The 26,545-nt window shown below is 36.8% G+C and overlaps 1 protein-coding gene across 1 annotated transcript; it reads left to right on the top strand.

The window, feature by feature from the left end:
* Nucleotides 1-917: 917 nt before the first annotated feature.
* LOC114084074 (zinc finger protein 726-like) lies at nt 918-26,545 on the top strand. The gene is made up of 6 exons (XM_071604921.1): nt 918-1,094; nt 1,403-1,529; nt 24,246-24,347; nt 24,579-25,382; nt 25,425-26,304; nt 26,389-26,545. Exons 1-6 carry the CDS (start codon nt 918-920, stop codon nt 26,543-26,545), a joined length of 2,247 nt encoding a protein of 748 aa, XP_071461022.1.

Raw genomic sequence — 26,545 nt, 5'->3', positions numbered from 1 at the left:
TTAAATTTTTTTGTTCATATGGACATTTATACTATATTAATTCTGCTTATTCAAATCATGAAAGATGTTTTCATCTTCTTAGGTCTTCAATTCCTTTCTTTGTCATTCTGTAGTTTCATTTTAGAGGCTTTCACTTTGTTTGTTAGATTGAGGCTATTTAAATGGACAGTTTTCCTAATTTGTTTTTCAGTTGATTCATCATTGGAGTATAGCAATGCAATTGATTGATGGGTGTTATTTTTATATCCTGCCACTATGCTGTTTTTGTTTATGGGTTCTAGAAGTCTCCTGGTGAAGATTTGGGTCTTCTAAATCAAGAATCATGTCATCACAGAGATATCTGAAGCTTTTCTCTACTTACTGGTATCTCTATAATTTTTTTCTTTATTTTCCTAATTGCTCTGGCTAGAATTTCTAGGTCTATTTTGAATGAAAGTGGTGAAATAGTGTATCTCTGCCTTATTCCAGTTTTTAGAGGGAATGGCTTCTGTTTTTCTCCATTTAGAATGGTGGTGGCCTAGGGTTTAATTTACATACCTATTACAATGTTGAGGTAAGATCCTACTCTTCCTAGTTCTTCTAGTGTTTTGAACATGAAAGGTGGTTGCAGCACACTTCAAATTGACCATTACTTTTCTGCTTTCACAACTGATCCTGTATGACATAAAAATGTCTTTCAAGAAATATATTTCTGTGTTCATGTCTTGGGTTTATATTTGATATTTCATAAGAGCATAGGATTAAAGCTGATTTTGAAGAAATGATACCATCTGCATTTATGTCTTTATGTAGTATGTTAGTGAATCTTATTACATTTAAGATTTATTTTCTAAGTTAGGTGGTGTGCTTTCCAGTGCCATAACAAAATTCCTATGACACATCAACTCAAAGGAAGGTGGATTTATTTGACTAGATTCATGGTCTCAGTGCATGTCCAGATCCATTGCGTGGATGCCTTTGTGGAGGCGAACATCATGGAAGGCAGCCACTGTAGAACAGAGCAGCTCAACTCATGGACTCCGGACAGAGAAATGGGGGGAGGGGAGCGTAAGGAAGAGCAAGGAATAAATACACCATTCAAACAGTCAATTCAGGTACATTTTTCTAACTAGATCCAACCTCTTAGGTTTCCATCACCTCCATATAGCCCATTAATTATGAATCCATCAATTTACCTGTTCCATGCTAGAGCCCCAATGATCCACTCACCTCACCAAGACCCACTTGTGAACACTGCTGCCTTGGGTACTACACTTGATACACTGTAGCTGAGAAAGCTTGTCATATCAAAGTCACAACATGGATCCTACATAGGAACCAGTTCCTTCATCTTCTCATCTCATGTTGGGGTGGTAATGAACTCTGCTGCAGGACACATGACCAAAGTATGATTTCTTCTCAGGGTGTGCTGACATTCAGGGATGTGGTCATAAGATTCTCCGAGGAGGAGTGGAAGTGCCTAAACCCTGCTCAGCGGGCTTTGTACAAGGATGTGATGCTGGAGAACTTCAGGAACCTTGTCTTTGTGGGTGAGAACGCCTCTGTTTCACAATGCTTCACTGACACATCCTCAGGGCACCTGCCTGGCTTTGCCAAACATTTCAGAGAATACTCTGTATGAAGGTTCTCAGATATCGGATATCCAACTAAAACTGGAAATTCCTTAATTTGAAAACACTTTGACTTATTTTATCTTACTCACTTTTGGTCGTGGTCTGCAGATTTTATTCTCTGTTTCTGGAAACTGGAGTAACTTAGCATATAACACTATGGCACACGTCCTGAATTTGCATTTCTACATTAGCGGCACATGAATAGGATTCATTTTTCTCCTAACTGCATGGACTTTAATTTTCTCTCATTTAATCTCCAGGAGTTCCTCTTAACCTCCCCTCCTCTCTAGCCCCATTCCATTTTCTCTACCTTGCTCTCCTTCCCTCTGTCTTTCTATTCTTCACTAGTTGGGATTTATAGATGTACTGAAATGTGAGCTTTACTGGGCTCTATGCCTCACTTTTCCATTTTCTCATCCATTCCCTCAATCTACTTTTTCTACTCTGCTGACCTCCCTGGTATTTTATGAGGTCCCTCCATTTTTTCACTTATTTTACTCTTTATTTCATCTACGAGACTGAATATTTTACTTTTGAGTTTGTATAAGTCACTTTGCTTGCTTCTCTTCAGTTTCATACATGAATTCAAAATGCAATTATTTTCTTTTTTAATGACTGTTAACTCCACTGTGTGTAATGTGTGTGTGTGTGTGTGTGTGTGTGTGTGTGTGTAAATCACTTTTTTTGTTCGTTTATGGGCTCATAGTCATATGGTCTGGTTACATAAACTGCTGTTATAACTTTTGTTGGTATACTGAAGTGTCGGTGTCAAGATAATTTTAGGTTTGGGGTAAATATGAAGGAGTAGTCACATGGTGAGTCCATTCCTTGTCTTTTCAGGATTCCACATGCTTCCTTCCAGAGTGGTCATACTTCCTTGCAGTCCAACAAACAATGACCCTTACTCTTCCATTCTCAGTCACATCCATTATTTATCTGTATTCTTAATGATTGCCATTCTAACTGGAGTGAGTTGAAATCTCAATGTTGTTTTGCTTTCTACTTCTTCAGTAGGTAGGGATGATGATCATATTTCAGACAATTTTTTGGTTATTTGGGTTTATTCTTTTGTGACACATATCTTTGGCACTTTGACTCATTTATTGGTAGAGTAGTTTGAATTCTTGGTGAGGTTTTCTTTTCTTTTTACACATTGTGTTAACGATTTTTGTCAGAATCATACTTGGCAAAGATGTTCTCACATTCCCTGGTTCTCTCTTCCCACTCTTAATGATTTACTTTACTGTGCACAGAATTTTTCAATTTGATTCTCTCCTACTTGGTTTTATTTCGTGAACTTTTATGAGGCTTGCTAAGAAAGTTGGAGCCTGAAGAAATAAGATAGAATTTTGAATCTGTGTTTTATTTTATTAGTTGCAGGATTTTGGTATAATTCCTAGATTATTTATCAACTTTGACTTCAATTTTTTTGCAGTGAGAAATATAGGGATATTGTTTCACTTTTCACTTATGGATATCCATTTACCCTAGCCCTTAGTTTTTAAGAAGGCTACATTTTCTCCCTTTGTTTTTCAAAACTTTCTAAAGTATCAGATAATTAAATTTATGTGGATTTGTGTCCATATCTTCTATTTTATTCTACTGATCTACATTTCTGTTCTGATGTCATTTTGGGTTTATTTCTCTGAAAATTTTTATTAGTGTTTTGATATGGATTATGTCAAGGTTGTATGAAATTTTTGGTAGTAATTCCCTCTTCACACATCATTTCTGCCCATTCAAGAACACGGGAGGTGTTTCTCACTTCACATCTTCTGTTTCTTCCTTCAGTTACCTTTCACATTCCTTGTGGAGGTTTGCATCTTCCTTGTTAAATTTATTTCTAGAATTACATATTTTATGAGGTTATTGTGAATGGAATAGTTTTCTTCCTTTTCCTGCAGATTCATTATTAGAGTATAGAAAAGTGTTTGATTTATACATATAGTATTGATTTTGTTCCTGCACGTTTGCTGAATGTTTTTCATGAGTTTCACCAGGAATGAGTGCTAGATTTATTAAAATGCTTTTTCTGCATTGATTCAGATGATTCTGCTCTTCTTTTCCTTAATTCTGTTGGTGTGATCCATTTATAGTTACTGATTTGTGCATGTTCAATCAAACACGCATCTCTGAATTAAAATACACTTGATTTTGACCTCATTCATCCTGACCTCTTTCCTGTGTACTTGGATGCTGTTTTCAAATATTTTATTTAATTTTTTTCTATCTATGTTCATCAGGGATGCAGGCACTGAAGTTTTTTTCTTGATTTATATTTGGTTTTGGTATCTGGGTGAAATAGAGTACATATATTCAGTTTGGTAGTGTGTCCTACATTTGTGTTTCATGGAAAATTTGAGGAGAACTTGTATTAATTCTTCTCTAAATTTATAGATAAATTTCACTGAGAATCCATTTGATCCTGATATTTTCTGTGTTGGAAAGAATTTAATAGCTGCTTCAATCTCATTTTTTGATATTGGTTCTTTTATATTTTCTGTGTATCAAGGGCACATTTGGATAGGTTTTGTATGTATAAAAGTTTGTCAATATCATCTAGATTTTCCACTTTTTTGGAATGTGCATATTTTCAAAAAAGTTTGTAAGAATCTTATAAATTTCACAAGTGTTTTTCATAATTCCTTTTTTTTGAAATTTTGCTGATTAGGATCTTTTATCTCTTTTAGGTTGGTTTGTCTATGGGTTTAAAATGATGTTCATCTTTACAATGAATGAACCCTTTATTGCATTAATCCTTCCATTTATATTTTTATTCCCATTTTCATTAATTTTAGCTCTGAGTTTTACTATTATTTTTTCTTTTTATTTTGAAATAATGTTTTGTTATTCTTGGAAGGGCTTATGTTGTAAGAGTTGATTATTTCTTTGGGGTCTTTCTAAAAATAGAGTTTGAAATGAAACTGGATTTTTTGCTTCTGTTGGCAGGCAGGGCCTGTGCAACCAGGAGTCTTCTGCAGCCAAGAAAGACTTATATTGTTAGCAGTTAATCACAGTAGGAGAAGCCTGCGGGCATCAACTCTTAGGGTTGTGGCTGACAAAACCTGATTCTTCTCCACTACTCCTAAGTGGCATGTGTCAGGTCTCAGTTTTGTATCACTAAATGGGGACAGTGCCCTCCATCATACAATAGACTCCAGTAGCTGACCATCAACTTCTCTCTAGCTTCTTGCCTTTAAAATTTGAAGAATAAGATGCACGAGAAAAAAAGAAAGCAAGAATGAAAGCAATAGGTTGTATTTGAGTTTGAAGAACAGGAGTGGACTCTTGCAGGGGCCAGAGAGGATCCCAGTAGTGGTTGACCTGATTGCACTAGCCTAGGGTTTTCTTAGCTCTTTGGTCATAGTTGTTGGTACAAATTGATGCGGATCAGAGTTTGTAAAGCTCCTATGGCTGTTGGTTCACATATACGCTAATGAGAGTTTGGAAAAATGTTAATACCATGGGTTTTTCTTACATTCTCATTCAGGTCTAACCCACTTTTGTTTTCCCACTGCTCATTGGGAAGCAGGAGGTTAAAGTCCTCAGTTTGTGGATACTCGGTGTTGTATCTGTGGTGTTGAGTGGAGCAGGCTTCCACACCAGATCCAGGCCAGCCTTCCTCGGTGGGACACTCTGGTGTTGCCTGGATTGCATCACCCTGGTGTGTTGGACCTCAGGCCCATGCTGGCATGAACTGCCATGGCTCCTGCTCCAACCATGGGGGTCACTGCTCTGCTGCTCTGGGATGACTTCATTCTTCACTTCTTAGGAAGTGCCCCAAAGTACCGTTAGGGAGAGGGGTAATGACTGTTCTGGCTACTTCAGGCTTAAAAGGGACCTCAAAAGAGGGATGGCAGTCAAGCTCTTCCTATAGAGACCTGTTTATGGATCATCAGTAGTAGGAGAGCTTGGGTTTGGAATTTGTTAGGGCATTTCTTGCTTGGGTATCTTGCATATTATGGCAGGTCAGAGGTTCATGTTGACAGTTGGCCAAGAACTGGATGCAGCATAATTGAGGCAGAGATCAGGTTAACACAACAATAAACATGGCAGTAATGCCTTTTATGTACAACACTTACACAACGGGCATCTACTAGCCAGTCCCTGAAAACCATAAATATGGGTAACTAATTAGAGCTTAATCAGGGCATAGCATAGCATACCAGTGGTTTGTGAGGGGAGACTATTTAAGACTTTGGAAGCATTAACAGAGCTGTTAGAAACACACACACACACACACACACAGACACAATTTAGTTTTTCTGTGGACATTGAAGTCTATGGAAACATTATCAGAGTTAATGTTGTGTGTATATGCATATGCCTATATACAATTATTATACATAAATGAATATTATATATTATGTACAAATGATATGTTTTATATATTGTTATTTATGTTATAATTTATATATATTTCTATGTATGTTATACAGATAAAATATTCTGAAATATACATAATTTAGTTTTCATGATTTGTTACACATACTCCTTAGCTATATTTACTATATCAAATAATATCTGAATTTGCAAATAGCTTTCTAAATTTCTGTTACCTGTTTGATACAGGGATTCCATTTAGCTGTGTTATATGTGGCTCTCTTGGAAAAGTTGACCAGGAATTACACATATGTATTATATCTTTTGTGAATTCTTTTTAGTTATATAAAACTTTAGGATATATTTTGACAGTATCACAAAGTTTGCAATATAATCTGTAAATTCCGTTCCCAAAAGCTCTGCCAACTCTCTCCATTCCCCCCTCTCATCACTTTACCTTAATGATCTTTATGCAATTTATTTATAGTTTTCTTTTTGAAATTATTGTCTTGTGGACATGCTTGATGTTGGGATTCACTGTGATATATTTATGTATGATTATATGAAATTTCAGTCATTTTAATTCTACTTTTCTCACTTTTTCTTATTCTTTTTCCTCAATGCCTTTCATTTTTTTTCTAGATGATTATTTGGACTAAATAATCAATAATCATATCAGTGAGAAATATTGGGTTTACTTATGTAGCAATTTAGGAAATTTGTAGATCTCAAATTGTCTTAGAACAAACTTGGGACTCTGGCAGAGCCACTCATGATAGTTATCAGGCAATATTGTATAATAACCTTCCCTTTATTACCTCCCTGGTTTCCTCACTTTTGAGATCTGAGACAGTTTATGTTTCCACTTACAGGTTACATTCCAGGGCAGGGACCAAAATATGAATTTTTTTTTTTTTAATCTCTTTGAGTCCTTTGATGTAGGCCTCCAAGTTTCAGTTTTCAATATTGAGCAGAACAGTTTCACCAGCCTTGAAATAGGGGTACTGGGTTTGAATTTCAATCTATGTAATTTTACAGTTATCCCTTGTTTAATTAGAGTCAGTATCCATACTGGAAGTCGGCATTATTTTCATCTGTCCTATAGATGATGACTTATTTTCGTAATTCAGGTTGTTTTCCTAGAAGTAGTAGTACTGCTAAACATTAACAAATTAGACGATTATTCCAAGCCAGCAGATATAAGTCAGGTTTAAAAATGTTGAATGTATAAAAGACAGCACTGCTGACACAAGAGATTTTCTTGATAAATAAGCACTAGGTATATCTGTTAACAGACATTCATGAAGAAATGTTTAGTTTAGAACTTTAGGTTACCCTTGAAAAACCAAGATATCAGACAAGGCTAGATCACATTTTAACTCAGTTATTTCTGCCAAAGAAACCCCTTTAAATGATGGACATTGCACTTTCTGTTTTTTGGTATCAGGAATTAAAGCCAGAGGCAATTAACCACTCATCCACATACTCAGCCCTTTTAATTTTTATTTTGAGACAGAGTTTGCTACGTTGCTTAGGGCCTCACTAAGTTGCTGAGGCTGGCTTGGAACTTGCAATCCTCTTGCCTCAGCCTCCTGAGATTCTGCAATAACAAGTGTGCCCAGCCACACCTGGCAAATCTAAACACTGTATATAGAAACTAACTTGGCATAACTGGCTGCCTACCTTGAAAAACAGGTAAGTTAGTAATGTCAAAGTCATCTTTGCTTTAACCAATTTAAATTATCATTGTTATTGACATTTTCCTTAAGTCACCTGAACTGAAAGTTCTTTGTATCCATTTTTTAAATGTATGAGCCAATTTTGTACCATATAAGTGATGTGTGGACTCAACCGTATATGTAGACATGACATTCAATAGGAAACTGTGCACAGATTTACACAAAACAGACAGGAAACAAAGATTTGCTAGCTTTTTGCCAGGTATTTTATTTCCACTGATAATGGACAAATTATACACTGTCTATCAGAATCCTTTAGAAATTCAAATATTTAGTCACAGATTTTTGTAGTATGACCCAGGCAGAGAGAATGCCTTTGCAGTCTGAGATGGACACTTATCCTCCATGGTGGTAGGTTCACTTCCCTCATCACCAGTGTTTAAGAAAAGAAATCAACCAAAAAGCTATATTTGCTATCATAATCATAATTAGGGTCACGAAAGTTGTGTTCTATTTGTTGTATAAAGAAAGAGCCAGGGTTGAGGCTTAGGCTTGGGGATAGAGCTCTTGACTAGAATTCACAAGGCACTGGGTTTGATCCCCAGAAACACATGAAAAAAACAAAATTTTTCACAAAAGATAGTATGTCTGTCTACAAATAAAATTTTAAAAAGGAAGATCCAGGGATGTAACAGGCTCCAAGTTGCAGTCCCAGAGGAGAGAAGTAGGTGATGGTCTCTGCTATCCACATTTAACCTAGTGAGTATGGTGGCAGTGGACAAAATATCTTGGAGCCATTACAGTCATGAGATGCAAGTTGTTTTCTTTCCTAGTGAAATTGGCAGGAATGGAAATGCAGGAAATTGGGCCCTCCTCGTGATTGGGAGCATTCCAGGAACAAGAACAGGGTTTGAGTACTAAAAGACACTCAGGAACTTGTAAATTCCCAATAATATGATTTGCGTGTCCTAGTAAAATATTTGGGGTGGGGGGGGCATAAGAAACTTGGGTCTGCAATGGTTGAGTGGTGCACCTGAGAGGTAGAGTGGAGAGAGACAGAAACTGCTTCACTCAGACTCTGGGGATCAGTGGTTTCAGGTTTTTCCAAGGACCTCAGGTCAGACTAAGGCTTTGTCTCAGGATCCAAGGTACCAGCACATGAGGGCACCCTCCACTCAGGCCAAGTGAGTCAGAAAGTGAAAGAAAGGAGCAGATGCTTGAAGTGAACTGTCAAACTCTTTCATGTTTCACAGAGAGAAGCTGAAGCAGAGCTTGGCAATCACTCCTCCATCAGGGAGAAAGGGGACTTTATATGACTCTCCTTATAAGCCTGTCACAGATGCCTCTAGACCAGGATCCCATTAGGAACTTTTCATTGGTGGACAGGTGTCTGGTATTTTAGGTAGAATCAGAGATTTTTCTAAAAGGATTAGAGAACTGTAGAAAAGAAGGAGACAGTTCTCTTGGTCCTTTTCACTAACCCTTTTGAAGAGGTCAGTGATGGGTTCCATAAAATGAAACCAGAGTTGGAGGTGAAACTCAATTTTCTTCAGTTTGTGGGTGGGTCCTGTGCAAGCTGCAGGTCTCTGCAGCCAAGAAAGTCCCTTTTAGTGTTTGCAGCTAATCACAGATGACATGCCTGCTGTCATCTGTTCTGAAGGTAACAGGCAGCGAAGCCCAATCCTTCTCCACCACCATGAGAGGCATGTTGTAGTTCTCAGTACTGCAGCTCTAAATGGGGCGGGGCCCTCCACTGTTGCACTAGACTCCAGCAGCTCTCTGGCAAATTTATTCCAGGTTCTTGTCTCCCACATTCAAAGAATGCGTTTCACTGCAGAAGGGAAGGCAATAGTGAAATGAGAAGGTTTATTGAAGTGTGAAGAATAGAAACAACAATGGCAAGGGCAAGAGGAGTCTCCAATAGGGCTTTCCCCATGAGTGTGATAGTCTGAGCTTTATGTAGCTCTTGGGTCATGGTATTGGTTCCAGTTAATGCTAATCAGAGTTTGAAAAATTACCTATGCTATTGATCCAATTTTATGCCAAATTGTGTTTGGAAAGGTACTTACACTATTGCTCCAAATTGATGTTCATCAGGGTTTGCAAATGTACTAAGACCATTGGTTGGTCCTGCTATCCAATTCAGGTTTGTCCCATTTTACTTTCCTACTGATCACAGGGACACGGAAGGTTAATGTCCTTCCATCATGGATGTTCTGGGTTCCATCTGCTGCCCTGTGTGGAGGGGGCACCCCACTGGGTCCATGCCTGGTTGCCTCAATTGGTCCGATCAGAGGGCTGTGACTAGCCTAGCCCCTGGCTTGCCACACTTCAATCCTGAACTGGCACGGCAGGCTCCTTGCAGTGCAGGCACACTCCAGCCCACTGGGTTGCAGCTCTGTGGCTCTGGATGGCTTTATTTCTGTTTTGTCAATGTCGGTATTCAGTGCTAGGAAGTATCCTCTTAGAACTCTCTTAATATTGTCCCAGAGATCTTGACACCTTGAATCTCTCTTCTCATTCGTTTCTGGGACTTCTTTTGTGATTTTACAATAATTTCTTCTCTGATCTATTCCTCATTCCTCTCCAAGTGATAGAATGATTCCTCTTTTCTGTCTTGTTAATTTCTAATTTCTATTATAATGTGATCATGTGGCAGATATTTTCCTTATTTTTCTATATATGCTAAACTTGATTCATGTCCTCCTACATATGACCTATTTTAGAGATGGTTTCATCTCTAAAAGGACAAAAGGACAGTGAATTTGGATTCTTAAGGATATAGTATTGTATAGATATCTGTTAGCTTCATTTCATTCATCATATTTTCTAGTTCTGAAGGGACTATATTTAGCTTATGTCCTGCCGACCTATCTAGTAGTGAGAGAGGTCTGTTGAAATCACCCAGTAGCATTCCATGGGGTCCACTTGACTTATTATATTCAGTAGAAGTTTTATTTATTTTTATTTTTTAGGTAGAATACCGGTTTTGAACTCACTGGCACTCGACCACTGAGCCTCGTACCCAGCACTATTTGTATTTTATTTAGTTACTGTGTCTCACTGAATTGCTTAGCATCTTCCTTTTATTGGGGCTGGCTTTGAGCTTATGATGCTCCTGTCTTAGCCTCCAGAGCCACTGGGATTACAGGTGTGTGTCACAGCACGGGGCAGAGTTTTTATTTCTTATGTAGATGGTAGACCAATCTCTGGGGATAACTATTTATCCTCATTGTGTTGTTGTGAGTGATTCCCTGAACCAGTATGAAGTGCCTTCTTTGTCTCCTGTGATAATTTTCACCCACAGTCTACTTTCTCTCATATGGGAAGAGCTACCCCTGCTTGCCTTCAGTCCCCATTTCCATGGTGTATGATCTCCGCCCTTCACCTGAAGCCTGTGGGTGGCTTTGCCTGTAGAGTGAGTCTCTAGTCAACAACCTATAAGTGTGTCTTGTTTTTAATGCTGTCAACCTGTGTCTTTGGAGAGCTTATATCATTACTTGAAACCTACTGAGATGATTTTTATTTCCTGCCATTTGATTTGAATCTAATTTTTATTCTAGACATGATTCTCCTCTTCTTAATTATTCTTCTTGTGAAATTCATCCCTATATTGGCTTTTTAATTTTTTATTTTTACCCATTTCTGTATGAAACATTTCACCAAGTGTGTTTGGCTATGTACACTTGTTGACTATGATTTCCTTTTTATTTCTGCTTATCATGGAAGGTTTTTCCTCTACAATTTATGAAGGATAATTTTGATTGATATAGTAATCTTGCTAAGCATCACCTTAACTTAAGGGGTTGATATATATTATTCTAATCCCTCCTGACTTACAGGGTGTGGACTCAAAAAGAGGTTTAAATCCTAATTTGCTTACTTCTAAATGTGGCTTTAAAAACTGTATCTTTTTTCCATAGATTAGGCATGTGTCTGGGAGAGGGTCTTTTTGATGTTGTGAATTTAAGGGTGTTAAGTATCTTATTCCTAAGGCTCTCAAAATTTTCTGACATTAGTTCATTGAAAACAATGCACACCTGCTTAGTTAGAATTTGGCACCATCTGCTACACCACCAATTCTTAGATTTGGTCTCTTAATGATAGAACATATTTTTTAAAAAAAATTTCCATGTCACTTTCTCTTAACATGTTTATTGTTGGCTATATTTTCAAGATTATTATTTTGTGTTTATATTTTGAGACTCTGTCTTCTCTGTTACCTAATCTATTGATGATGCTGTCAATAGATTTTTCATTTGATTTATTGAGTTTTCATCTCCCATATTTCTATTTAATTCTATTTCAGAATATCTGTGTTTTCATTGAAATGACTTTTCATTTTTTGCATTTTCTTCACTTCTACATTTCTTATTTCCTCTTTTACCTCACTAATCTATTCAATTGTGATCTTTCTAAGTTCCTTTTAAAATTTATGTTTAGTTTTGAAGATAATGCTGAGGGAATAAATGTAAGCACTAAATAAAATTGTTAAGTAGTAACAAAAATTATGCTTTCTGAGAATCTTTCTTTCTTATATGCTATATAATCTTTCTTGTTGTTGTTAGGTACACAGGACAGTTGATTGTATTTTGATATGGAATACATAGTTGGGGTGCAGCCAATTACAATTTTCATCCCATTTTTATGGTGGAACATGATGTGGAGTTTTACTAGTCAAGTATTCACATATGAGAATAGGAAAGTTGCCCATTTCATTCTATGATCTTTCCTATTTCCATCTCATCTCCCTTTCCTTCATTCCCCATTGTCTAAACCAATAAAATTCTACACATACCACCTATCCTCTGTTGTTTTGTGTTAGCAACCACATAGCATAAAGAACACTTGATCTTTCATTTTGTGGGACTGGCTTAATATCACTTAGCATGATATTCTTCAGTTCCATCCATTTACCAGCAAAAGTCATAATGTCATTCTTCTGTAAGGCTGAGTAATATTACATTGTGTGGATGTGTATATTTATCTCTATCTATATAGATACATAGAGATAGATATCTATATATCTAGAGATATATATCTATAATAGATAGATAGTAAGATATATATATATATATATATATATATATATATATATATATATATATATATATATCATAAAATGAGGAGTGGATTAACTGTGTCAAATTGTGCTTCCATTCCAAGTTTTCTAAGAAATTTTCATACTGCTGTCTAGAGTTGTTACACTAATTGGAAGTCCCTTCACTAATGTATGAGTGTGCCTTTTCCCCCTCATGTTCTTGGCAACAGTTATTGTTCCTTGTATTCTTGATAATTCCCATTGACTAGAGTGAGATGGAACCTCAGTGTAGATTTAATTTGCATTTTCTAAGTGTGAGAGATATCAACCATTTTTTTATATATTTACTGATAGATTGTATTTTTTTCTTCTGCAAGTATCAGTTCTGTTTCTTATCCATTTTATTGATTTTTTTGTGGTTTGTATTTTTGTGTTCCTTATATCTCCTTGAGATTAATACTCCTACTGAAGTGTATGTAATTAAGATTTTCACCCTGCTTTAGAATTTCTCTTTATACTATTGATTGTTTTCCTTGCTGAGAAAAGTTTTTTAGTTGGATTCTATCCCATTTAGTGATTCTTGATTTTACTTCTGGCTCTTTAGGAGTATTGTAAGGGAAGTCAGTTTCTAAGCTCACATGGTAGGGATTTGGGCACAATTTCACTTCTATTACATGTAGGGTCTCTGTGCTATTGCCAAGTTCTTGATCCACTTTCAGTTGATTTATGTGCAGCATGAGAGAGAGGGGTGTTTAATCACATTTTGCTACATATGGATTCCCAGTTTTGCAGCACCATGTGTTGAAGAAGCTATTTTTTTCCAATGTGTATTCTTGGATAAAATTTTTTTTGGCTATTTTCGGTCTCTTATTTTTCCTAAATAAATTTCATTATTGCTTGTTCTAATTCTATAAAGAATGTCATTAGGATTTAAATAGGAATTGCAACCAGTGGCCCGCGGAGGGGCAGAGCTTCCAATCACTCCTGCAAGGTAGGCGGGCCTGAGACCCACCGGCAGAACAGGAGCAGCAGCCTGCTGAGAGGAAGAGCCGCCCCCTCCCCCCCCCATGCCTGCAAGGTAGACGGAACTGTGACCACCAACAGAACAGGCCAGACCTGCAACCGACAGACAGAACAGGCCCAGTGGCCTGAGGAAGGGTAGAGCCACGCCCCCCCCGCGCCTGCAAGGTAGGCGGACCTGCGACCCACTGGCAGAACAGCCCCAGAGGCCTGCAGAGGGGCAGTGCCGTTGCCTGCGCCTGCAAAGTAGGCAGAACTGCGACCACCGACAGAACAAGCCTAGCGGCCCGCAGAGGGACAGAGCCGCCGCCCGGCCTGCAAGGTAGGCGGACCTGCTACCGACCGGCACAGCAGGCCCAGTGGCCTGCCGGCGTGGTAGGCACATTGCCCCAATTGGAGGAGGGGCAGAGCCGCCGCCCGCGCCTGCGAGGGAGACTTTGCTACTATACAAGACCAATATAAATATATAGGGGGAAAATTCAATAGCACAACAGTTTCACCAAGTAGAAAGGAACGCGAACAGTATGAAGAGACAAGGAAAGAAAGGACCACAAGCAATGCAGGTCAACTCAACGTTAGAAGAGGTAATAGCTGCAGCAGATGGAATGTCAGATAAAGAATTCAGGATATACATGCTTCAGATGATCTGGAGTCTCAAGGAAGACATCAGACAGCAAAATCAGACAATGAAAGATCACTTCAACAATGAATTACATAAACAAATCCAAGAAGCAAAAGATCAACTATACAGGGAGATAGATGTTATAAAAAACAAACAAACAGAAATCCTAGAAATGCAGGAAGCAATAAACCAACTTAAAAACTCAATTGAGAATACTACCAGCAGAGTAGAACACTTAGAAGATAGAACATCATACAATGAAGATAAAGTATTTCAACTTGAAAAGAACATAGACAGCTCAGCAAGACTGTTAAGAAACCATGAGCAGAACATCCAAGAAATATGGGATAACATAAAGAGACCAAACTTAAGAGTCATTGGGATGCAGGAAGGGACAGAGTTTCAAACCAAAGGAATGAGCAATCTATTCAATGAAATAATACGAGAAAACTTCCCAGACTTGAAGAATGAGACAGAATCCCAAATCCTAGAAGCCTACAGGACGCCGAATGTGCAAACTCATAAGAGACCCACACCTAGACACATTATAATGAAGATGCCCAACATACACAATAAGGAGAGAATTTTAAAAGCTACAAGAGAAAGGAAGCAGATCACATTTAGGGGTAAGCCAATCAGGATAACAGCTGATCTTTCAACACAGACTCTGAAAGCTAGAAGATCCTGGAATAACATATTTCAAACTCTGAAAGAAAATGGGTTCCAACCAAGAATTGTGTTTCCAGCGAAATTAAGCTTCAGGATGGAAGATGAAATTAAAACCTTCCACGATAAACAAAAGTTAAAAGAATTTGCAGCTAGAAAACCATCTCTTCAAAACATCCTTGGCAAAACATTACAGGAAGAGGAAATGGAAAATAACAATGAAAACCAACAGTGGGAGGTAGGACAGTAAAGGGGGGGAAAATAATCAAAGAGGAAAACAAACCATGTTTAGTAACAGAAATAAACAAATATGGCTGGAAGAACAACCCATATCTCAATAATAACCCTAAATGTTAATGGCTTAAACTCACCAATCAAGAGACACAGGCTAGTAGAATGGATCACAAAACAAGAACCAACAATATGCTGCCTACAGGAGACGCATTTGATAGGAAAAGACATACATAGGCTGAAGGTGAAAGGTTGGGAAAAATCATATCACTCATATGGACTTTGGAAACAAGCAGGAGTGCCCATACTCATATCAAATAAAATAGATTTCAAGCCCAAGTTAATCAAAAGGGATAAAGAGGGACACTACATACTGCTTAAGGGAACCATACACCAACAAGACATAACAATCATAAATATATATGTCCCAAACAATGGTGCAGCTATGTTCATCAAACAAACTCTTCTCAAGTTCAAGAGTCTAATAGACCACCATACAATAATCGTGGGAGACTTCAACACACCTCTCTCGCCACTGGACAGATCTTCCAAACAAAAGTTGAATAAGGAAACTATAGAACTCAATAACACAATTAATAACCTAGACTTAATTGACATATATAGAATATACCACCCAACATCAAGCAGTTACACTTTTTTCTCAGCAGCACATGGATCCTTCTCAAAAATAGATCATATATTATGTCACAGGGAAACTCTTAGACCATATAAAGGAGTAGAGATAATACCATGCATCCTATCTGATCATAATGGAATGGAACTGAAAATCAATGATAAAAGAAGGAAGGAAAAAGCATACATCACTTGGAGAATGAACAATAGGTTACTGAATGATCAATGGGTTATAGAAGACATCAAGGAGGAAATTAAAAAATTCTTAGAGATAAATGAAAACACAGACACAACATATCGGAATCTATGGGACACATTGAAAGCAGTTCTAAGAGGAAAATTCATTGCTTGGAGTTCATTCCTTAAAAAAAGAAAAAACCAACAAATAAATGATCTCATACTTCATCTCAAAATCCTAGAAAAAGAAGAGCAAAACAACAGCAAAAGAAGTAGAAGGCAAGAAATAATTAAAATCAGAGCTGAAATTAATGAAATCGAAACAAAAGAAACAATTGAAAAAATTGACAAAACTAAAAGTTGGTTCTTTGAAAAAATAAACAAAATCGACAGACCCTTAGCCATGCTAGCGAAGAGAAGAAGAGAGAGAACTCAAATTACTAGCATACGGGATGAAAAAGGCAATATCACAACAGACACTTCAGATATACAGAAGATAATCAAAAATTATTTTGAATCCTTATACTCCAATAAATTAGAAGATAGTGAAGGCATCGATAAATTTCTTAAGTCATATGATCTGCCCAGATTGAGTCAGGAGGATATAGACAACCTAAACAGACCAATATCAATTGAGGAAATAGAAGAAACCATCAAAAGACTACCAACTAAGAAAAGCCCAACACCGGATGGGTATACAGCAGAGTTTTACAAAACCTTTAAAGAGGAACTAATACCAATACTTTTCAAGCTACTTCAGGAAATAGAAAAAGAGGGAGAACTTCCAAATTCATTCTACGAGGCCAACATCACCCTGATACCTAAACAAGACAAAGACACTTCAAAGAAAGAAAACTACAGACCAATATCTCTAATGAACCTAGATGCAAAAATCCTCAATAAAATTCTGGCGAATCGGATACAAAAACATATCAAAAAAATTGTGCACCATGATCAAGTAGGATTCATCCCTGGGATGCAAGGCTGGTTCAATATACGGAAATCAATAAATGTTATTCACCACATCAATAGACTTAAAAATAAGAACCATATGATCATCTCGATAGATGCGGAAAAAGCATTCGACAAAGTACAGCATCCCTTTATGTTCAAAACTCTAGAAAAACTAGGGATAACAGGAACATACCTCAATATTGTAAAAGCAATCTATGCTAAGCCTCAGGCTAGCATCATTCTGAATGGAGAAAAATTGAAGGCATTCCCTCTAAAATCTGGAACAAGACAGGGATGCCCTCTCTCACCACTAATGTTCAACATAGTTCTCGAAACACTGGCCAGAGCAATTAGACAGACGAAAGAAATTAAAGGCATCAAAATAGGAAAAGAAGAACTTAAATTATCACTATTTGCAGATGACATGATTCTATACCTAGCAGACCCAAAAGGGTCTACAAAGAAACTATTAGAGCTAATAAATGAATTCAGCAAAGTGGCAGGATATAAAATCAACACGCATAAATCAAAGGCATTCCTGTATATCAGCGACAAATCCTCTGAAATGGAAATGAAGACAACCACTCCATTCACAATATTTTCAAAAAAAATAAAATACTTGGGAATCAACCTAACAAAAGAGGTGAAAGACTTATACAATGAAAACTACAGAACCCTAAAGAGAGAAATAGAAGAAGATCTTAGAAGATGGAAAAATATACCCTGTTCATGGATAGGCAGAACTAACATCATCAAAATGGTGATATTACCAAAAGTTCTCTATAGGTTTAATGCAATGCCAATCAAAATTCCAACGGCATTTCTTGTAGAAATAGAGAAAGCAATCATGAAATTCATATGGAAAAATAAACGACCCAGAATAGCAAAAACAATGCTAAGCGGGAAGTGTGAATCAGGCGGTATAGTGATACCAGACTTCAAACTATACTACAGAGCAATAGTAACAAAAACAGCATGGTACTGGTACCAAAACAGGTGAGTGGACCAATGGTACAGAATAGAGGACACAGAAACCAATCCACAAAACTACAACTATCTTATATTTGATAAAGGGGCTAAAAGCATGCAATGGAGGAAGGATAGCATCTTCAACAAATGGTGCTGGGAAAACTGGAAATCCATATGCAACAAAATGAAACTGAATCCCTTTCTCTCGCCATGCACAAAAGTTAATTCAAAATGGATCAAGGAGCTTGATATCAAATCAGAGACACGCCGTCTGATGGAAGAAAAAGTTGGCTACGATCTACATACTGTGGGGTCGGGCTCCAAATTCCTCAATAGGACACTCATAGCACAAAAGTTAATATCAACAAATGGGACTTACTCAAACTAAAAAGTTTTTTCTCAGCAAAAGAAACAATAAGAGAGGTAAATAGGGAGCCTACATCCTGGGAACAAATCTTTACTCCTCACACTTCAGATAGAGCCCTAATATCCAGAGTATACAAAGAACTCAAAAAATTAGACAATAAGAGAACAAACAACCCAATCAACAAATGGGCCAAGGACCTGAACAGACACTTCTCAGAGGAGGACATACAATCAATCAACAAGTACATGAAAAAATGCTAACCATCTCTAGCAGTCAGAGAAATGCAAATCAAAACCACCCTAAGATACCATCTCACTCCAGTAAGATTGGCAGCCATTATGAAGTCAAACAACAACAAGTGCTGGTGAGGATGTGGGGAAAAGGGTACACTTGTACATTGCTGGTGGGACTGCAAATTGGTGCAGCCAATTTGGAAAGCAGTATGGAGATTTCTTGGAAAGCTGAGAATGGAGCCACCATTTGACCCAGCTATTCCCCTTCTCGGTCTATTCCCTAAAGACCTAAAAAGAGCATGCTACAGGGACACTGCTACATCGATGTTCATAGCAGCACAATTCACAATAGCAAGACTGTGGAACCAACCTAGATGCCCTTCAATGGATGAATGGATAAAAAAAATGTGGCATTTATACACAATGGAGTATTACTCTGCATTAAAAAATGACAAAATCATAGAATTTACAGGGAAATGGATGGCATTAGAGCAGATTATGCTAAGTGAAGCTAGCCAATCCCTAAAAAACAAATGCCAAATGTCTTCTTTGATATAAGGAGAGTAACTAAGAACAGAGTAGGGTCGAAGAGCATGAGAAGAAGATTAACATTAAACAGGGATGAGAGGTGGGAGGGAAAGGGAGAGATAAGGGAAAATGCATGGAAATGGAAGGAGACCCTCAGAATTATACAAAAGTACATACAAGAGGAAGTGAGGGGAAAGGGAAAAATAATACAAGGGGGACAAATGAATGTCAGTAGAGGGGGCAGAGAGAGAAGAGGGGAGGGGAGGGGAGGGGAGGGGGGATAGTAGAGGATAGGAAAGGCAGCAGAACACAACAGACACTAGTATGGCAGTATGTAAATCAATGTATGTGTAACTGATGTGATTCTGCAATCTGTATATGGGGTAAAAATGGGAGCTCATAACCCACTTGAATCAAAGTGTGAAAAATGATGTATCAAGAACTATGTAATGTTTTGAACAGCCAACAATAAAAATTTTTTTTAAAAAATAGGAATTGCATTAAATCTGTATGAAAAATTTGGTACTGTAGGCATTTTGTTAATGTTAATTCTGCCTATCCAAAAGGATGGGAGATCTTTCCATCTTATAAGGTCTGCTTTAATTTCTTTTTTAAAATTCTGTAGTTTTCTTTATACAGGGCTTTCATCTATTTTGTTAGATTGATTTCCAAACATTTATTTTTTTGAGGATATTTTGGATAGGGAGGTTTCTCTAATTTCTTTTTCAGCGGATTCATCACTGATTTATCAGAATGCATTTGATTTATGTGTTAATTTTGTCTCCTGCAACTTTGCTCAGTTCATCTACTAGTCCCAGAAATTTTCTGATGGAATCTTCTGTACCTTCTAAACAGTTAAGCATGTCATCTGCAAATAGTGATACTTTGAGTTCTTTTTTCCTACTCATATTCATTTAATTTTTTCCTTCTGTCTAATTGCTCAGGCTCAAGTTTCAAGGATGATGTTAAATAAATGTGATAAATGAGGGTTTTCTGACTTGTTTCAGTTTCTAGAGGAAATGCTTTCAATATTTCTTCATTTATAATGAACCAGGCCTTGGGTTTAGCTTATATGACTTTACAATATTGGATTATTTTACTATTCTCCCTAGTTTTCCTAGGGTTTTGAACATGAAAATATGCTGTATTTTGTCAAATGCTTCCTCCACATCAATGGAGATGATCATATGATTCTTGTATTTAAGTCTATTTATTGGATGAATTGCATTGATTGATTTTGACATGTTGATACAACTTGGCATCCCTTGGATGAACTATTCTTGAGCATGGTGCACTGTGTTTTGAATATGTTTTTATATGCCATTTGCTAGAATTTTATTGAGAATGTGTGCATCTATATTGATCAGGTATATTTCTTTTAGGGTAGTTTCTCTCTTTGCTGGATTTAACTTACTTTTTACTTCTTCGTTATGAAATGCTGTATTGACTCTGATTTGTACTTCAGGCTTTCTAGTGGTGAATTCTTTTAACTTTTGTTTATTGTGGAATAATTTTAATTTATCTCTATTCTGAATCTTAATTTTGCTGGTCACAGTGTTCTTTTCTGGCCTCCATTTTCTTTCAGATATTGGGTTCTATTGAGTGGTGGGTACTAGGTTTTGATCCCAGTGGTGCCTGAACAGTGAGCTGGATCCCCAGAACTATTTTGTATTTTATTGAGAGACAGGGCCTCAATGAGTTTCTTAGGGCCTTACTTTTGCTGATGCTGCTTTGAACTCATGATCTTCCTGCTTCAGACTCCTGATCATCTAGGGTTACAAGGATGTGCCCCTGTGGTCTTCTAGATATTGGTATATATAATTGCAAGACCTCCTAGCATTGAGGGTTTACGTTGAGATATCAGATGGGTTTCCCTCTCAATGGTATGTGTTGCTTTAGTCAGGGAGCCTTGAAATGTTATTGTTAGTCTGCATGTTAATCATTTTTATGACATTGTGCTTATTTGTGGGTCTTTTGAAATTTTGTATGTTTGGGGTCCTGGAAGCCTCCTGTATATGATTTTCCATTTCATTCTCTTGATTTGGAACATTACTTGGTTTATCTCTGTTTCTTTGGGTGTGGAGTTATTGGTCATACCAGGTCAAGACTGATATAATTCTTGGAAGGTCAGTCTAATCTTTGGTGTGTTCAGATACCTACTATGTTTCTGCTGGTTCAGGGAAAATGGTCCCTGATTATCTTTGAGTTAGCAGTTAGATTACTTCCTGTTATGGGGTGCTGTTTTGTGTGTCCTCCTGAAGTAAAGTTCTGATCTGTCAAAGCTACTGTATTTTGTAATGTGTGGGTTGTAGCACTCTAGATTATATGCATAAGTATCCTTAAGCACATTTTCCCATTTCAGTTGCAAATAATTTCCCATCCCTTCCATCCTCCATTTCCTGATCCCTATCTGCTTCTTTTGTGGTCTTTCCTTAATTAAGGAACCTATTTGTTTATTTATTTATTTATTAAATTTATTTATTTATTTATGCATTATACTGGTATATAAAAATGAAATACAGTGCTATATTTTCAAGAATGTGGATAGCTTAATTTGTGAACCATGATTTCATTATTTTTATTCTAGTTTGAATGAATTGAGTTCTTGTATTATAATATAGTTTCATTCTGTATTTACGAATTTCTCAACTTTATTTCTAGTTGCATTCTTCAGCATGAAAATTACTCTATTTTTGTATTTTTTTAGTTGATAGTTGATTTCATGTTTTTTTCTTTGTTTGGCTCTATGTGGATCACGCAGATATTTATTTGGCATTGTTCACATATCTCACCAATCACCATTTCTTTAGAATTTAAGTCAGGAAATTTATTTAGTTGCCTCCATTTGCCAATTTTCACCATATTCTTTGAATGTTTTTGTTATGTATTTAGAACTTTAGACATTTAAAAAACACATCTGGAGATTTTATTTATACATTTAATAGTAGAACAGTTCTTCAAAAATGAACAACACATCTACTGTAGTGATGAGTAAAACCAGAACTGAGTTTACCAACTAGTTATGAATTCAGAATGTACAAGAGATATCTGCACTCATATGCTTGCTGAATGATTATTCACAATGTGAAATATTGAAATTTTATTTGTAAGTATGTATGATAAATAGGAAATGTATACACACATACAGAGAGAGAGAGAGAGAGAGAGAGAGAGAGTCAGACATACACTGAAACACATAGAATGAAATGATATGCCGTTAAAAAAAGTGAATTTTATCATTTATGGTAACATGGACAGACTAAAAGGGTATAATGCTTAGAGAAGAAAAAAGGCAGAAATAAGAAAATATCTCAAGATCTCAAATTTACGTGGAATGTGCTAATAATGCTGTCATGTCATTTTAGAATACATTAGTGGCAAAGCCTATTGGTTTTGATAGTTTGGGAGATTTCACAGAAAGAATATAAAATGGTAGCATCAAAGTAGGAATAAGATGAAGACAGTTGTTTTCCCAGAGCTATCAATACATTTTCAACTTGAAAAATAATAACATAATGAATCTGAAACATTCTATCAAAAAATGCTATGCAAATATTATGATGGGATATATATAATAATTAAATAGATTCATCACTGCACAAGTTCCTTTTGCTTTTGAAAAATCAATCTACACATGGAAAGTGAATATAGTCTGATGTGCCTATTGGAAAACAATTAGTTAACCAAAAATATACCTGTTATAATCTAGAAAATTTCTTTATCCACAGGAAAATGACACCAATCAAAACTAGTAGGGACTTTTGAAACTTTATATCCTGATCTCAAGATGTCTCATTAAAATATTTGTGTCTGTAATTTTTCATTTACAAAGGAGTATATCCCTATTGTAAAAGAGTTTGGATGTCAAATGGGTTCTTTTTCTTGTAAATTTGAAGAATAAAATCCATAGTCACAGGGTGAGAGCATAGTAATAGGACTTAATTAGTGAAACAAAGGAAGAGGAAAAATAAATGTAAGAAGAAAAGAAAAAAGAGAGAGAATAAAAGCTCAAAATGTGGGAGCATTCCCAGGAGATGATTTTCAATAGGTGTGTTTTATCTATAGGTTTTGTAAGCTTGATCTTTCCTTATAGATGATTGATTAAGTATGGAATTCAGAAAGGGGAACATCACCTCTAATTTGCCTCCTTCCACAAGTCTGTAGAAAAGTGATTTCTAAATTACATTGACAAAAGGTAAAAACAGAGGGTCTATTGGCCCAAGAGAATGTACATTGTAGGGTTGGTCATTTCTAGGACCTGGTAAGGGTGATGTCATTGTGCTGATAAACAGCTGCTTCAGGAGCTCGATTTCTCAATCCTCTTTCTTCATTTCTTCTCTGAGACCCTTTTCCTGGATGCCTATTGCTGATCTACCTTTCTTTCTCATTTTGTCTGAATCAACTTCTCCCAATGGAATTCTTTCTGTTCCTTTTACAATCATTTCCTCATGTCTGATCTAACTCAAGACACCTTCCAAAATAAACCCATTTTCTTTGGCACATTGTTCACATATCTCACCAATCACCATTTCTTTAGAATTAAGTCAGGAAATTTATTTAGTTCCCTCCATTTGGCAATTTTCACCAAGTATTCCACAATAAACCCATTTTCTTTTGGCACATTATGTCAGGGACAGATTTTTCAGAAAGAACCCAAGGAGGAAAGAAATTAGATCCATTTTTGGAATTCTCTCTTCATTGTATTCTGCTAATTTTTAGGGTAAGTATCTGTGGTGGAGAAATAGACACAACTCTCCTTCCCTCTTTTTGTGGCTTGTTTGAACTGTTGTCACACGCAGCCTTGAAAATACAATTTATAGAGTATTCAGTAAGGCAATATGTTCAATGCATACATTTTAATATTATATATTTATGGAGGAAGGATGCAGTCAAGGTTTTTATTTTTTCATCTTCCTGGTATTCTCAGGTTGATAGAATTTTACACATTGCATTGGTATGTTCAGGTGAATCCAGTAAGAAGGATAAATTCTAACTTTCGTTTCTTTCATTTATGTCTCCCCTGCAAACTACTGGATGGTTACCAGAGGAGAATACACAAGGTTCATTCCAACAAGTGAGAAATACAAGATATGAAATTAAGAATCTTGAGAATATACAATTCATTAAACAAGAAATTGGGAGAAAGTGTAAAGGGGAGCCAGAATGTCATGGACCTTATCCCTTTGCAGTGGCTCCCTCTGAGAGGACTGGGAGAGAAGATGCACATCAAGAATCTGCTCAAAGTAATGACTTTGTGTCAGGAATTCGTGTGGATTCATTTGCTTCTTGGAGTAAGTATGTAGATCCACTTATGAAACATTCCTTCACTGAGAAAAACAACATAGAAAATCAGCAAGGAAATGTAGATCATGATGCAAAACATCATTTGAAACATTGTGAGTTTGGCTTGAATTGTCATTCAAATATTGCTGGAGACAAGAGATTCCAAAATATGAAAAAAATATCTCAATGGGATTTGAGTGATAATTCGTTCATCCAAAGTTCACTATTTCTGCATCAAGACTTCCTTCAGTTCTGTTCCAATGTCTACAGTTTGGATAAAATTCAGAGGGCCAATGTCAACACAGTGATGCTTCAGGAAAGAGAACACATTAGTAATTATGAGAAAATTTGCATCAATGATGAAACTGGCATGGTATTTGCTGATCGATGTAACCTAAGTAAATTGGAGGGAGGTTCTGTGGGACAGGAGAGCCATGAGCACAAGGAATCATGGGAAGACCCTAACCAGGGATCAGATCCACCTAACGCACAGAGATCTCCTTTTACACATAACCATGACAAGTGGGAGAAATGGGCAAAAGTCATCAATGAGTGGCCAAAAGCTCTTACCCATCCTAATGTCCAGAGGAAAGACAGATCTTATGAATGTAAGAAATACAGTGAACTATTTAATCAGTTCTCAGTGTGTACAGAGCATGAGAAAATCAATACCACGGAAAAGACCAACACACATACAAGTGAAAAATACAGGGAAAGCCCTGATGAGTCATCAAACCAAATTGGACCTAAAACAATATGCACCCAAGAAGATCCATGGAAAATCAAGGAATGTGATGAATCACTTCCACCATGTTTAAATCTTGGACAACAGCAAAACATCCAGAATGAAGAGAAACCTCATGAAATAGAAGATTGTAAAACTTTCTTTAGTAGTTCCTCACATCATGAGGTGCATAAGAGTATCCATGCTGGAGAGAAAACCTACAATTGTAAAGAATGTGGCAAAACCTACATTTCTTCCTCAGAACTGCTTTGTCATCAGAGAATCCACATTGGAGGGAAACATTACAATTCTGAAGAAAGTGGGAAAGCATATATGTGTTCCACACAACTTGTTCATCCAGAGCTACTCCATATTGGAGAGAAACCATACAAATGTAAACATTGTGCAAAGAGCTTTAAATGTACCTCAAGCCATGTTATTCATCAGAGAATCCATACTGGAGAGAAACCTCACAAATGTAATGAGTGTGGCAAACCTTTCATTCATTCCTCAACCTTAAATGTGCATAAGAGAATACATACAGGAGAGAAATCCTACAAATGTGAAAGTTGTGGAAAGGCTTTTACTCATTCCTCATCTCTTGCTGTGCATCAGAGAATCCATACTGGAGAGAAACCTCACAAATGTAGTGAGTGTGGCAAACATTTCACTCGTTCCTCAACCTTAAATGTGCATCAGAGGATCCATACTGGTGAGAAACCTTACAAATGTAATGAGTGTGGCAAAGCTTTCATTTGTTCCTCACATTTAAATGTGCATAGGAGAACACATACAGGAACAAAATCCTACAAATGTGAAAGTTGTGGAAAGGCTTTTGCTAGTTCATCATATCTTGCTGTGCATCAGAGAATCCACACTGGAGAGAAACCTCACAGATGTAAAGAGTGTGGCAAAGCTTTCACTTGTTCCTCAAACTTAATTGTGCATAAGAGAACACATACAGGAGAGAAATCCTACAAATGTGAAAGTTGTGGAAAGGCTTTTTCTAGCTCATCATATCTTGCTGTGCATCAGAGAATCCATACTGGTGAGAAACCCTATAATTGTAAAGATTGTGGGAAAACCTTCATTTCTTCCTCAGGTTTTAAAAAGCATCAGAGGATCCACACTGGAGAGAAACATTACAAATGCCAAGAGTGTGGAAAAGCTTTTATTCATTCTTCACAGCTTACTATTCATAAGAAAATCCATACTGGAGAGAAACCTCACAAATGTAATGAGTGTGGCAAAGCTTTCATTCTTTTCACAATGTTAAATGTGCATAAGAGAATACATACAGGAGAGAAATCCTACAAATGTGAAAGTTGTGGAAAGGCTTTTGCTCGTTCCTCAAATCTTGCTGTGCATCAGAGAATCCACACTAGAGAGAAACAATACAAATGCCAAGAGTGTGGAAAATCTTTTATTCGATCTTCACAGCTTGGTATTCATCAAAGAATCCATACTGGAGAGAAACCCTAG

The sequence above is a fragment of the Marmota flaviventris genome, chromosome 18, assembly GCF_047511675.1.
Source record: "Marmota flaviventris isolate mMarFla1 chromosome 18, mMarFla1.hap1, whole genome shotgun sequence".
In the NCBI taxonomy this organism is placed as follows: Eukaryota; Metazoa; Chordata; class Mammalia; order Rodentia; family Sciuridae; genus Marmota; species Marmota flaviventris.
Note: the sequence above shows the minus strand (reverse complement) of the source record. Positions and strands in the feature narration are given on the sequence as shown.

Bases quoted from the DNA above. Each gene is read 5' to 3' on its own strand.
- LOC114084074 (XM_071604921.1), top strand. From the start codon at position 918: ATGGTCTCAGTGCATGTCCAGATCCATTGCGTGGATGCCTTTGTGGAG. The intron at 1,095-1,402 runs GTACATTTTTCT...ATTTCTTCTCAG, and splicing joins CATTCAAACAGTCAATTCAG to GGTGTGCTGACATTCAGGGA. The intron at 1,530-24,245 runs GTGAGAACGCCT...ATCCCTTTGCAG, and splicing joins CAGGAACCTTGTCTTTGTGG to TGGCTCCCTCTGAGAGGACT.